The sequence below is a fragment of the Hypanus sabinus genome, chromosome 18, assembly GCF_030144855.1.
Source record: "Hypanus sabinus isolate sHypSab1 chromosome 18, sHypSab1.hap1, whole genome shotgun sequence".
In the NCBI taxonomy this organism is placed as follows: domain Eukaryota; kingdom Metazoa; phylum Chordata; class Chondrichthyes; order Myliobatiformes; family Dasyatidae; genus Hypanus; species Hypanus sabinus.
The window spans coordinates 63,783,936-63,799,289 of NC_082723.1; the positions used below are offsets into that span (position 1 = coordinate 63,783,936).

The following is a 15,354-nucleotide window of genomic DNA, read 5'->3' on the forward strand; positions in this document are numbered from 1 at the left end:
CGGTGTCAAAAGAGCCAAATTAAATCCACTGTGATTCGATGTTATAAAACAATAAAACATGAAAACTTCCAAGCGGGTAATGTTTTTATAGGAGCTGTATTTAGATAGAGATAGATTAGATAGATAGAGCTAGGGTGCCTGAGGCTTTTGCACAGTGCTGTAAATTATACAGGAAAGAAGACAATTAGAACCAAAAACGCTATAGCAAATGTATTGTAAGGTGGTCAAAGTGATAAATGTACTGAGGTACAATTCGTTACAACAGTTCATCTACAATAATTGTACATTTGTTTCAACAGTACACTGAGGTAGTACAAAGCAAAACTCTAACAGGGCGCAGATCATAGTGTTACAGTCCAGAAAGTGCAGTGCAGGTAGACAGCAAGGTACAGGGTCACATTGAGGTAGATCGTAAGGTCAAGACTCCACCTTATGTACCAGTGATCTTAAATCTGAATCCTCCCTTTGCAGCTGGGTGGATTTAAAGTTGTGAGAACTAAATTAGAAATTAAAAATCTAGCATCATTCATGATGCGTGAGAAGCAAACAGAATATTGCAAAAACAGGGAGTTGGGGGTAATATATTGGTATGGATGGAGGATATGGTTAACCAATATTAGGCAGGGAGTTGGGATAAATGGGTGTTTCTCTGATTGGCAGTCAGTGGTCAGTAGTTAATGATAGACATTAACCATTTGGCACAGGAAACCAAGTATAGCATGTCTAATTCTGCTAACACTAAATTGAATGGAAACATTAAATATAGCCACACCTGGGGCACTGTGTGCAGTTCTAGTCTCTTTACTTGAGGAAAGATATATTAGCCTAGTCCAAGCCACGGGCCAAGTCTAAACAGTGGCTTCTCTAGCCTGACTTAACAGGTCAAAAGGGTTCTTCCATTCTTTAAGGTTCAGTAAACAGAAAGAACGTAATGTTGCCTCAATGAATGTGACCATTTCCTGGGTGGGATAACCACGGGGTTCCGAATGTTTTAGTCTAATAGATTTTTCACCTTTCAGATGACAGGAGTCCCTCTGAATGTCTCCATTAAATTACAACTTAATCTGTTCCTAAAAGCTGCAGAAGGAATAAAGTAAGTGAATTTATTGGTTACTTTGTTATCTCCCATTCACCTGGAAGGTGAGAGTAGGTTGTCGACTATTGTTATAACCAAAACCTCAAACTTCTAATGAACTAAACTCACCCAAAACCCGACCATATTTGGACATGTGCTTGAATAAGAAAGGAATGGGACTAATGCGGACAAGTGGAATTAGCATGGATCTTGGTCAGCAGGGATGAGATAGGATGATGGGCCCTTGTAATCGGATGGTAGAGGGGAAGAAGCTGTTCTTGAATCATTGAGTGTGTCCCTCCAGGCTCCTGTACCTCCTCCCTGATGGTAACAATGAGAAGAGGGCATGTCCCGGGTGGAATTGAGGATATGGGACTAATGCAGACGAATGAAATTAGCAAGGAGATTCATCTTGATCAATGTGGATGAGTTAGAACAATGGATCCCCTTTTCTGTACAGAATGTTTTCATAACCCTATGTGGTTGGAGTGTTTGTGACAGCGCTTTGGAGATGGGGTCTATGGAAGGGATATGGGTCGAATGGAAATGAAGGCCTTGAATTCGGAATGACTGATATCATAAGGCAGGACCTAGCAAAAGTAAGTTGGGAGCAGCTCTCGCAAGTGGACTGGATGCAAAAGCCTATAAACACTACCAGCAGGCTCAATGATAGCTTGTCGGGCAGCATCTGTGGAAACGAGCAGTCAATGTCTCGGGCCGAGACCCTTCGTCAGGATGAAGGGTCTCAGCCCGAAATGTTGACTGCTCGTTTCCACAGATGCTGCCCGACTTGCTGAGTTCCTCCAGCTTGTTGTGCGTGTTGCTTTGACCACAGCACATCTGCAGTGTACTTTGTGTCAATGATAGCTTCTACCCCACTATTATAATACTATTGAATGGTCCCAAAATATGATAAAATAGAATCTTGACTTCCCAACCTGCCTCGTTATGACCTTGCACCTTATTGTCTACCTGCACCGCACTCTCTCTCTGTGTGACTGTAACATGTTACCCTACATTCTGTTATTGATTTACCCTGTTCTACCTCTGATTTGATCTGTATGAATAGAGTGCAAGACGAACGTTTCACTGTCTCTCAGTACCTATGAAAATAAGAAACCAATTCCAAAACTCAATAATGAGGGCACAGGGCTTTCACGGGCAAGGACCTCACCTCCAGGGAACCCTGGATCTTGGGTTCTTGATCCAGGGAATCCTGCATCAAAAGCAATGAAGCTGTTTGAAGTTCTGGGAGGTGCAGATAGGTGGAAAGTAACAGTCTTTTCCCAAGGTAGAGGAGTCCAAAACTAAGAGGAGTGGGGAAAGACTTGAGAGGGACCTGAGGGGACAACTTCTTTCAGGCAGAGTAGTGACTATATGGAACAAGGTTCCAGAAGTGGCTAAGGCAGGTACAGCACAACAGTATCATTTAAGTAACATTTGGATAGCTGCAGGGAGAGGTGGGCCCTAAAGGGAATGCAGGAAATTGGGACTAGTTGAGTGGGCTCCATAAATGGCATGAAGGGCCTTGAAGCCATACAAAATGCTGGTGGAACTCGGCAGGTCAGGCAGCAGCTATAGAACGTTTCGGACTAATGCAGACCCGTGGAATTAGCAAGGAGAGTTACCTTGGTCAGCCTGGGTGAGTTAGAACAATGAGCCCCTTTTCTGTACAAAGTCCCTTTGCTCAGACCTGAAGAAGGGTCTCGGCCTGAAACATCGACTATCTTTTTGTTTCCATAGATGCTGCCTGACCTCCTGAGTTCCTCCAGCATTTTGTGTGTGTTGCTCTGAATTTCCCGCATCTGCAGACTTTCTCATGTTTCTCCCCCTCTGCCATCCGATTCCTAAATGGACATCGAAACTCTGGACACTACCTGACTTTTTAAAAAATATACAGTATTTCTGTTTTTGCACTTCTTAAAAATCTATTCAATAAATGTATACCGTAATTGATTTACTTATGATTAATATTTATTTTATTTTATTTTTTTTTCTCTCTCTGCTAGATTGTATATTGCATTGAACTGCTGTGAAGTTAACAAATTTCACGTCTCGTGCCATTGATAATAAACCTGATTCTGATTCATGCTTATGGATCTGAATCCATATTGCATTCCTCAAAAAATTTACTCAAGTTAGACACAAAATTCGCTTAACAAACCTGTGATGGCCTGAATAATTTACATTCAGAATTATTGTGTTCCTTAGAAATAATTTATCCACAACCTGTAAGTAAATGGGCCTGTAGTCACTGATTTCCTCTTTAATAAATGGAATAACTGTGCCAGTGTTGACTGAAAGCAGCTGATGGCACGTCAATGATCAACTAGATGGTTTATCCTTCTCAGTAATAATTCCTTAAAAATGCCAATGGGGGCTTAAAACAGCAGGAAACCATGTGAAAAGATAAAAACTGAACATATTGGACAGCTGAAGTTTAAAAAAAGCAGCTAATGCTGGAAATATTCAGCAGGTCATGCAGCCTGTGTGGAGAGAAAAATTGTTAAAGATTCATTATGACTTTCCCCAGGGTCTGGAAGGGTGAAAGAACAAGTACAACACAGAGGGGAACCAGGTGTTGGGGTGAAGAGCCAGAGATCCAGCTGTTATCGGGGATGAGGATACTGCTGTCTTCATGGTTTCCATGACTGCTAGGGGAGCCGCTGGCCCTGGGGCCACTGTCTCACTACCCCTATAGGGGCATCTGAATATGCCAATGGACACGACAAGAGAACTTCCGATACTCTTCCCAGGTTGTGATCGATTCTGGAAAATATAGAAAACTGTTACAGCTGCAAGCTAAACCTCTGGTCTTTCTCTCTGCAGGCTGACAGGGAAAATGCGAACCTTGCTGCTGCCTCTCATGTGGTTTGATGAAGTAAGTCCCAGAGCCAAGATGCATGGGGCAATGGCCAGCCTGGGTCTCCCTGTGCATCAGGCAGTACTGGGGAAATGGCCAGCCTGGGTCTCCCTGTGCAGGCAGGTGGGGTCAGTGGCCTGATCCTGTTCCTGTTTCATCCCTGTTCCAGTTCCAGCTCCTCCTCCCATTCCCTGTCCACATGCCCATCCCATCTCTGCTCTTATCTCCATCTTGATCCATTTCCCACTCTCGTCTCCATTCTCCATCTGTATCCCATCCCATCTCTATCTCTGAGGAAATCTGCAGATGCTGGAAATTCAAACAACTCACACAAAATGCTGGTGGAACACAGCAGGCCAGGCAGCATCTATAAGGAGAAGCACTGTCGACGTTTTGGGCTGAGACCCTTCGTCAGGACTTCGTTAGTCTTGGCCAGAAACGTTGACAGTGCTTCTCCTTATAGATGCTGCCTGGCCTGCTGTGTTCCACCAGCACTTTGTGTGTGTTGTTTCCATCTCTATCTCCATTCCATTCCTGTTCCCACTCCTGATCTCATTGCTGCTCCCGAGCACAAACATCTTTCCTTAAAATCATCTCTACCCTGAATCCTCTCTTACGTTCCAGTTCTGGCAGCGTTAACTAGAACATTGTTTGGATATTTTACGCATCTTCGGACAGCAGGCAGCTCTGCACCGCAAAGTTCCACAATCTCTCCCTTTTTAGTTAACAGGCTTTTCCATGCCTTCCTGACAAAATGGACAGTTTCCCATCTGATTCTTCACTTCCCAGATCTTTGCCCACTCACTGATCTCTCTATATCCTCCTTATGTTGTCTTCACCCCCCCTCCCCCGGATTCACCCACCCCGCTGGTCACACACTCTGCTCAGATCCCTTTCATTCTTTAGGTACCTATCCTCTCCCTGCGACTCACCTACCCCACCCCTTCCAGTGCCCACATAGCATACCTCCTGAGTCACTCTCCCTCCCCAGATCCAGCATCCCAGACGATATGTGGAAAGTTGAAACCAGCTATCATCAAATCCTTACGTATGTTTCTTGCAACAGTCTGCAATCTCACTACGAATTTGCTCCTCTAAATACTGCAGACTGTTGTGTGGCCTTTAATAAAATCCCATTAATATGGTCATACCTTTCTTATTCCTCGTTTCTACACGAGACCACTCACTAGACCAGCTCTCCAGTCTGTCCTGCCTGAACACTGCTGTGACATTTTCTCTGACTAGTGACGCCCCCCCTCTCCCTTCAAACCCTTCCCTTTATCACATCTAAAACAACGGAACCCTGGTTCATTGCGCTGCCAGTCCAGCCCATCCTGCATCAAGTCTCTCCAATTCCAAGTGTTGATCCATGCCTTAAGCTCATCCGCCTTTCTAAGGACATTAGTTACACCGTGCTCTACCTTTTGATACTTGACTTTGTCTGAGTTCTAGCAACACCGGTCTCCACCACCTCAGCCCACTAACTGTTCTGCCACTCTGGTTCCCATCCCCTAGCACCTCCCCCCTCCCACCCCGTGCTTACCTCATGCCTTTAACAATCTAGAGTAAACGACATAGACTTGTTCAACCTCCCCTTATAGCTCACACACTCTAATGCTGAACTTCCCGCACTCTCTCCAAAGCATCAATGTCCATCCTGTATGGGGCGATCAGGTCTGCATAATATGATTATTAGGAGCTGGGCGTCTTCTTGTGTGCGTTATTAACCCTTTGTTGCTGATGGGCTTTACTGTATTTTTTTTCAGACTGGGAACATAGATGGGCCAATCCTGAACAACTTCTACGTTTTCATGGCTCTGATACCTCAGCTTCTTCAGTACATCCAGTACATTCTCCTAGGCCTTGGTCTCTTACTGCTGAGTGTTGCTGCAATCCTTGGATTTATTTCATGGCAGCAGGTACCTTGTGTTACAAATTGTATTTGCATAAATTTTAGGCATGACGATAAGACCATAAGCCATCGGAGCAGAACTAGGCCATTCGACCCGTTGAGTCTGCTCTGCAATTTCATCATGGCTGATCCAATTGCTCTTAGCCCCAAATTCCTGCCTTCTCTCCACGGCACTTCATTCCCTGACCAACCAATCACTTATCTTCCTCTGCCTTAAATATACCCAATAACTTGGCCTCCATGCTACCTGTGGCAACAAATTTCACAGGTTCACCACTCTATGGCTAAATAAATTCCTCCTCATCCTTCTGTTCTGAGGCTGTGCCCTTTGGTCCTAAACTCCCTCACTATAGGAAACATCCTCTCTACATTCTCTCTATTGAGGCCTTTCAACATTTGATAGGTTTCAGTGTGATCTCTCCTCATTCTTCTGAATTCCAGTAAGTGTAGCTCCAGAGCAATCATTTGGTCCTCATATGGTTACCCTTTCATTCTTGGAAGAATCATTCTTGTGAACCTCTTCTGAATCCTCTCCAGTGTCATAGAAACATAGAAAATCGACAGCACAGTACAGGCCCTTCGGCCCACAAAGCTGTGCTGAACATGCTGAACTATCTAGGTTTACCCATAGCCCTCTACTTTTCTGAGCTCCATGTATCCATCCATGTCAGCACATCTTTTCTTAGATAAGGGGCACAAAACTGCTCACAACACTCTGAGACTTATAAAGTCTCAACAAAATATCCTTGCTTTTATAAGACCTTAAGATATTGGAGTATAATTAGGCCATTTGGCCCATTGAGTCTGCTCTGCTATTTCATCACGGCCGATACAATTTTCCTCTTAGCCCCAATTTCCTGCCTTCTCCCCATATTCCTTCATGCCTTGACCAATGAAGAATCTAATTTATAGATTAAAAATCTGTATGTTAGTCCTCTCTAAATGAATGCTAACATTGCATTTGCCTTCCTCACCATCGACTCAACCTGCAAATTAACCTTTAGGGAATCCTGCATGAGGACTCCCAAATCGCTTTTCATCTCTGATTTTTAAATTTTCTCTCCATTTACAAAATAGTCTATGCTTTTACTTCTTCTACCAAAGTGCATAACACTTCCTGACACTGCATTCCATCTTTCATTTCTTTGCCCATTCCCGTAATCTGTCTTCGTCCTTCTGCAGCCCCTTTGCTTCCTCAAAACTACCTGCCCCTCTATCTACCTTCATATCATCAGCAAACTTGGCCACAAACCCATCAATTCTGTCATCGAAATCATTGACATATAACGTAAAAAGAAGCAGTCTCTACACAGACCCCCGTGGAACACCACTAGTCATCGGCAGCCAACCAGATTCTTCTACCAATCAGCCACTGCCCTATCCATGCTAATATCTTCCCTGTAATACCATGGGCTCTTAACTTGTTAAGCAGCCTCATGTGTAGCAACTTGTCAAAGGCCTTCTGAAAATCCACATACACAACATCAACTGATTCTCCTTTATCCTGCTTGTTATTTCTTCAAAGACCTCCAACTGATTTGCAGGCAAGGTTTTCCATTGAGGAAACCATGCCGACTACAGCCTATTTTATCATGTGTCTCGAAGTACCCTAAAGCCACATCCTTAACAATCAACTTCAACATCTTCCCAACTACTGAGGTCAGACTAACTTCCTTTCTCCTGTCTCCCTCCCTTCTTGAAGAGTGGAGTGACATTAGCTATTTTCCAGTCCTTTGGAACCATGCCTGAATCTGGTGATTCTTAAAAGATCATTACTGATGCCTCCACAATCTCTTATCCAGTCCATTCTGTTGAACCATGGTGTTGAGTGCTGCTGCAGTCCTTGGAATTATTTCACAACAACAGGTATCTTGTGTTACACATTGTCGATTCATGCCTAAGGTCTATGCAGGTAACTAACTTAAAGAAATGTTCTATTATCAAGAAATATCTAATGATCACACAGCCATAGTCAAAGTGCCCGTACAGGAAATGTTTTCAGTATTTAACTCAAATCCAAGAAATTGGTACTTGGAAAACTTTGTTGAAAAGAATCATCAGGTTTAATCCAGCTGGGGAGGGAACTGTTCATTGTTAATAAATTGTCAGTGTGGACAAGTTTGGAAAAATATCTGACCAGGTTTAATCCACTTGGGGAGGGATCTTTACATTATTAATTAATTGTCAGTGTGGACAACTTTGGAAAAATATCTGACCAAGTTTAATCCACCTGGGGAGGGATACGTTCATTATTAATGAATTGCCAGTATGGATACTGACAAGACCAGCACTCATTTCCCATCTCTAATGGCTCTTGAGAAGCTGGTGTGAAGCCCCAATGCTGTCGGCGAGCAAGGTGATGTTGAATGACTGCTGAATGTAACCATAACAGGGCCAGTGAAAGGTCAGCCAGAGTGTAGAAGACAAAAAAACTGCGCAAATGAAAATAGCAATAAATAACGGGAACGTGAGATAATAAGATAAAGAATCCTTAAAGTGAGATCATTGGTTGTGGGAAGAATCTCAATGATGGAGTGAGTGAGTAGAGTTATCCCCTTTTGTTCAAGAGCCTGATGGTTGAGGGGTAGTAACTGTTACTGAATCTGGTGGTGTGAGTCCTGAGGCTCTTGTACCTTCTACCTGATGGCAACAGGGAGAAACGAGCATGGCCTAGGTGGTGGGGCTCTCTGATGATGGGGGTTTCATGCAGACATGCTCAATTGTTGGGAGGGCTTTACCCATGAAGCACTGGGCCAAATCTATTACCTTTTGCAGGATTTTCCATTCAAGGGAATTGGTGTTTCCAAAGTGTAGCCTGTCACTACACTCTTAACTACACACTTGTAGAAGTTTGAAGAAGTTTTGATGTCATGCTGAATCTCCATAGATTCCTAAGGAAGTAGGGGCACCTCCATGCTTTCTTCACAATTGCACTTACCTGCCGGGATTAATAATGACAGATCCTCGTCCACTGGTCACATTTAATTTTCATCTCTACGCCTCCTTTGCTGGTTAGGGACTTCATATTGATTTCTCTGTGATACACCTTCAGATGACTTTCTAAGTAAAGAAAAAAGCTGTAAACAAGGACAGGTTTATTTTTGATTAACTGCTGAGTTTTGGATCTGATTCAAACAAAGACGATGTGTGGACCCAGTGGGGTCAGAGTCCTGGGGTAGTGGGCCACTCGGGACCTGCACTCTTCCAAAAAACAATTGCTGGAGTAGGCGAAACAAAACATCAGCTGCTCAATGAGAGAGAAAGGCAGCAGGGTTAGCTGGGCCAACTGTCCCCATTTTCTGATTGAATGGTTCTTTGTTTAGAAGCGAGCCAAATATTTGGGTACTAAAATTCTCAGCGCATTACCGGCTAAATGTGGGACAGAGAAGGTCAAGGAAGGACCAAGGATTAAGGCGCAGGCTGAAACCCGGTTCTAGGTGAGTGCTAGATCCGGGAGTCCTGATGAAGGGCCTCGGCCTGAAACTTCAACTGTCTATTCATTTCCATAGGTGCTGCCCGACCTGCTGAGTTCCTGCAGCATTCTGTGTGTGTTTTGCTCTGGACCCCTGCAGTCACCCAACATTGATTATGAAAGGGTACCTGGACGTTATCTGCCATGAACATCCCCCTAGTGGATGTGTATCAGATAATGAACCAGAGTGTGGGTGCTGGGGCAGTGGGGAGGGTGTGGTGGGATGGGGAGATTTGCTGGACGTTGGTGGGGAAATGGAGCAGTGGGATGGGGAGAGTGTGGTGTGGGGGGACGGGGAGATTTGGTGGGCATTGGTGGGGAAATGGAGTGGTGGGATGGGGAGGGTGTGGTGTGTGGTGGGATGGGGAGATTTGCTGGACGTTGGTGGGGAAATGGAGTGGTGGGATGGTGAGGGTATGGTGTGTGGTGGGATGGGGAGGGTGTGGTGTGGGGGGACGGGGAGATTTGGTGGGCATTGGTGGGGAAATGGAGTGGTGGGATGGTGAGGGTGTGGTGTGTGGTGGGATGGGGAGATTTGGTGGGCATTGGTGGGGAAATGGAGCAGTGGGATGGGGAGGGTGTGGTGTGGGGGGACGGGGAGATTTGGTGGACGTTGGTGGGGAAATGGAGCAGTGGGATGGGGAGGGTGTGGTGTGGGGGGACGGGGAGATTTGGTGGGCATTGGTGGGGAAATGGAGTGGTGGGATGGGGAGGGTGTGGTGTGGGGGGACGGGGAGATTTGGTGGGCATTGGTGGGGAAATGGAGTGGTGGGATGGGGAGATTTGGTGGGGTGTGTATGCCCCTGGTGTCACAGGTAATTCTCTTCTTTTTCAGTGCCTTTGCAGCTTCCAGAAGGAAATGAAGAAAGTTCTGCAATTTTGTGTTTCCTGCATAGGTTGATCAGATGCAGGAAGCTGAAATGATGTGATCACGAGACTTTGGATGCTGGAAATTCGGAGCGGCACACGTACAATGCTGGAGGAAGGAGCTCAGCCCGAAGTGTCCATTGTCCATTTTCCTCCATAGAAGCTGCCTGGCGCACCGAGTTCCTCAGTGTTTTGTACTTAAATTGATGTAATGTTTCCCTGTGATTTTCAGCGGTTGTGTAAAGCGCATTAGACCTGGAATCGTTTGTGCCAGGTCTCTGATTTTGAACGGGCATTATAAGAAACACAAGAGTCTGTGTCCTCTCAGGAATCTGCTCCACGCATCTCCCTCTCTCCACCATGAATCCATCACCCTTGTTCTCTGTCATCTCGCTGCCCACTACATGTGTGTGCGTGTGCCATGGTTGCCGTGAAGTTACTCGGTAAATGGACATTGATATTCCCTGGGGTGGAGCTGCCAGACAACGAACCTGGAAAAATACCGCACTGGGCAGGCTGTTCGGCCCATTGCAGTGCTGGTTCTGATGCCAATCTGATTTATAATCAACAGCCTAGTAAAACAATGTTAGTAAAACAGCATTGGAAAGAACAATAGTGCAGACTATTATCCAAATGGGGAGAAAATCCAAACATCAGCAGTGCAGTGGGACTTGGGAATCCTCGTGCAAGACTCCCAGAAGGTTAATTTACAGGTTGAGTCTGTGGTAAAGAAAGTAAATGCAATGTTGGCATTTATTTCAAGGGGAATAGAATATAAAAGCAAGGAGATAATGCTGAGCCTTTATATGACACTGGTCAGGCCACACTTGGAGTATTTTCAACAGTTTTGGGCCCCATATTTCAGAAAGGATGTGTTGTCATTGGAGAGAGTCTAGAGGAGGTTCACAAGGATGATTCCAGGAATGCAGGGGTTAACAATGAGGAGTGCTTGGCAGCTTTGGGCCTGTACTCACTGGAATTTAGAACGCAGAGAGATCTCACTGAAATCTACCAAATGTTGAAAGGGCTACATCAGGTGGATGTGGAGAGAATGTTTTCTATGGTGGGGTATCCAGAACTAGAATGCACAGCCTCAAAATTGAAGGGAGACCTTTTAGAACAGAGGTAAGGAGGATTTTTTTAGCCAGAGAGTGGTGAATCTGTGGAATGCTCTGCCACAGATTCAGGTGGAGACCAAGCCAATGGGTATACTTAAGGTGGAAGTTGGTCATTTCCTGATCGGTCAGGGCATCAAAGGAGATGGCGAGAAGACAGGTGTACGAGGTTGAATGGGATCTGGGATCAGCCATGTTGGAATGGCAGAGCAGACTTAATGGGCTGAATGGCCCAATTCTCCTCCTATGTCTTATGGTCTAATGTGTAATGGAATATTGGACCCCCCTTCCCTCTGCCCCAATTCAGATGAGGGCTCTCTGATCCAAGTTTCTCCCTCTACGTTTCTGTACTTGTTGGTGGTTCCTATGCGTTTGGGAATGTTCCTGGATGTCACAGGTGATAGAAAGAGGGAGGGCCATGTGGGAGGGAAGGGTTAGATTGATCTTCGAGTAGGTTAAAAGACCAGCACAACATCATGGGCTGAAGAGACTCTACTGTTTGTATGTTTAAAGTTACACAATGCGATAGCTCAGCTACGGGCATCTGGTCTGCTTCACAATGAACAATGCACATGTGATTGATGTTGCTTTGGAAATGACAAGGAATGCCAGAGAGTTCCATTGAGTGAAAATAGGTGTGATTACACATGTTACAGGTGTGTGCACATGCTGCAGGCTTGTGGGTGTGTGTTACAGGTATGTGAGTGCATTTGGTAGACATAAGACTACAGCCCATTGACCCATCGGGCCTGTTCCGCCGTTCATTCATATTCCTTCTCAACCCCATAACCTTTGATGCCCTTTACCAGTCCAGAACCTATTGACATATACCCAAAGACTGCAAGCTGTGTGTGGCAAAGAATTCCACATACTCACCACCCTTTGCCTAAAGAAATTCCCACTCATCTCTTTCCTAAAGGGACATCTTTTTATTCTGAGGCTGTCCCCTCTGATTCTATAATAGGTAGCATCCTCTCTACATCTACGCTATCTAGGCCTTTCAATATTTGATAGGTTTCAATGAGATCCCCTCCATTTTTTCAAACTGCAGTGAGTACAGGCCCAGAGCCATCAAATGCTCCTTATACGTTAACCCTTTTAGTCCTGAAATCATTCTTGTGAACCTCCTCTGGACCCTCTCCAGTGCCAGCATATCTTTCTTAATAAGGAGCACAAAATTGTTGACAATATTCCAAACGCGATCTGACCAATGCCTTATGTGGAAGTGTGTTTTGGTTAGTGACATTGGAAGCTCCTTGTGAGTGGGTGGTATCGGTGGGACATGACGGGGGGGGGGGGGGCACCCTGTAAATGTCAGGAAACTGTTTTCTGAATTGGACTGGCAGACTGGCCCCTCTCCACGGTAACTGAAGCAGGATGAACTCCGACTTTCCGACAAGCAGTGACCCCTTGAGAGGCAAAAACGAGAGGTTCACCACAGCAGACAGTCCTGAGTCTTTGAGCACGGCCTCATGAACAGCGTTAAGGGTTACCTTCACGTTTGGATGTGGACAACGAGAATCAAAGACTCTCACCCGTTAACAAGTCAACAGGAATTCGTCACACAGAGGGTCAGGGATTACAGCATGGAAACAGGTCGCTCTACACAATTCCCACCTGCCCACATGAGCTCCATACCCTGCAGTGTGCAGCCTATTTAAAGGCTTCTCCACATGCTGGTTGAAGGTAGTGATTGGATCAGATTCCACCACCATGTCTGGCAGCAAGTTCCAGATCTTCAGTCACTCTCTGTGTGGAATCTTACCCCTCGTATCTTTCCTCTCACTTTAAGCCCACACCAAGCACATCTTTCTCTCGTCCCCCCACTTTCTGCTTTCTCTACGCGACTCCTTTGTCCACTCGTCCCTCTCAGCTCTTATCCTTGCAAGCAGAACAAGTGCCACACCTGCCCCTACACCTCCTCCCTCATTACCATTCAGGGCCCCAAACAGTCCTTCCAGGTGAGGAGGCACTTCACCTGTGGGTAAGACCTGTCCTAGATTGGAAGACTGCTTCGAAAAGCACCTACCCTCCATTTGCCAGAAAAAGCAGGATCTTCTAGTGCCACCCATTTCAATTCTACTTCCCATTCCCATTGCGACACTCCAGTCCATGGCCTCCTCTACTGTCGCAATGAGGCCACACTCAGGGTGGAGGAACAACACCTTATATTCTGTCTGGGTAGCCTCCAACCTGATGGCATGAACATTGATTTCTCCAACTTCCAATAATCGCACCCCCTTTCACCATTCCCCATTCCCCTCCCTCGCCTCATTTCCTTACCTGCCCATCATTTCCCTTCTCCCTCCTCTTTATTCCATGGCTTTCTGTCCTCTCCTGTCAGATTCTCCCTTCTCTGGCCCTGTACCTCTTTCACCAATCAACTCCCCAGCTCTTTACTTCACCCATCCCCCTCTCCCGGTTTCATCTATCACCTACCATCTTGTACTTTTTCCTCCTCTTCCCTCATCTTCTTACTCCGACTTCTCGTGTCTTTTTCCCGTCTTGATGAAGGAACTCGGCCTGAAATGTCAACTGTACTCTTTTCCATAGACGCTGCCTGGCCTGCTGAGTTCCTCCAGCTTTTTGTGTTACTTTGATTTCCAGCATCTGCGGATTTTCCTTTGTGTGTGTTAAGCCTACGCCCTCTGGCTTTTGATACTTTTACTCTGACTCTCTACCCTATCAATGCATCTTGTAACCTTACACACCTCCATCAGGTCACCCCTCAGCCTCATCCACTCCAGGGAGAACAGGCCCAACCTAACACATCTCTCCCTACAACTGAAGACAACTTGCACTCTCCCCATCACAACCTCAGCCTTCTGAGAGTATGGTGACCAGAAAAGCAGTCAATCCTCCAAGTGAGGTCCCATCACTATTAAGTTGAGTTGCATTGTGAAAATCCAACCCTTATGCCTCCTTCAACCCCAGTGAGGGTCACTCCACGGACAACTTCATCTGTGCCCTAATTGCATTTTCAGTGGGAATGGTGTACTCCCGTGTGGTTGAGGGAGTCCCCATGGGCTCTGACACCACCAGCACTTACCTGACCAACTTCAGCCCATCACTCAACTATTCTTCGGTCCAACAACCAATCCTTCTGGCTCCCACCCAACTCACAAGGTCCAACCTACCCTCTCCCAATCATCCCACCAAGCTGGAGACCCTGACAACCTCGGTCCTCCCCAACACTGATCTCTGATCCACCACCTGGGTGCATTACTGTCCTGGGATCCACAGAAACTGCCCTCTTGAGCCCCAGTAACCTGCTCCAATCCAAGCCTGGCTTTGTGTAGTGGAGTCTCTTTACACAAATGATGGAAGTTTGTCATGGCTCCATTCTTTCACAAGCAACAGATACAGAAACTGGTGAGATTCGAGATTCAAAAACGTTATTGTCATTCTAACCTTACATCAGCTCTGCGGGGCAGAATGAGACAGCGTTTCCCAGGAGCAGTGCAATCATAACAAATGCAACACTAAATAATAAACATAACAATAAATAGTAAAACACAACAGCCACATGTCAGTTAAAAACAAGTTATAAGCGTCCAAAGCAGAGTCAGGTAGAGTCTGACCGCCTGTGGGAGGAAGCTGTTTAGTAGCCTTGTGGTTTTAGTTTTGATGCTTCTGTAACGTTTACCTGATGGCAGAAGAACAAACAGTTCATGGAGAGGGTGTGAGGGGTCTTTAATGATGTACCGTGTCTTCTGGAGGCATCAACTCTGAAAGAGGTCTTGGACAGAAGGTAGGGAGACCCCAATTTCCTTCTCTGCTCCCCTAACCACCCTCTGCAAGTATGGGGGTCTCCTGTGGTCATTCCCCTTACTGACAAGCACGTCATGTTGTGAGAGAAGATGGTCTCCTTGATAAGGACAAGAGCCCAGGTCATGGCACCAAGAGGAGGTCACTGGGAAGGAAACAGGGAGAGAGAGTGGTGAAGAATTCCATTGCAAAGGGCAGACTGGCGGTGTTGTCATTGAGAAGGATACTCCAGGATGGTGTGTTGGCTCCCTGGTCAAGGAGGTACTAGAGAGGCTGCAGAGT

At 45.8% G+C, this 15,354-nt stretch overlaps 1 protein-coding gene across 6 annotated transcripts in view; it reads left to right on the top strand.

Annotated features, from left to right (window-relative positions):
• Nucleotides 1-10,450, top strand: part of LOC132407679 (scavenger receptor class B member 1-like) — a 57,836-nt gene extending 47,386 nt beyond the window's left edge. For 3 of the 6 annotated variants that reach the window (XM_059994526.1, XM_059994520.1, XM_059994521.1), the window contains 5 exons: nt 1,020-1,093; nt 3,905-3,956; nt 5,705-5,857; nt 9,174-9,287; nt 10,158-10,450. In XM_059994526.1, the coding sequence (XP_059850509.1) occupies nt 1,020-1,093; nt 3,905-3,956; nt 5,705-5,857; nt 9,174-9,287 (393 nt within the window). In that variant the 3' untranslated portion in view covers nt 10,158-10,450. The remainder of the gene's footprint in view (nt 1-1,019; nt 1,094-3,904; nt 3,957-5,704; nt 5,858-9,173; nt 9,288-10,157) is intronic. The other 3 variants (XM_059994523.1, XM_059994525.1, XM_059994522.1) reach the window with 3 other exon arrangements.
• Nucleotides 10,451-15,354: the final 4,904 nt, after the last annotated feature.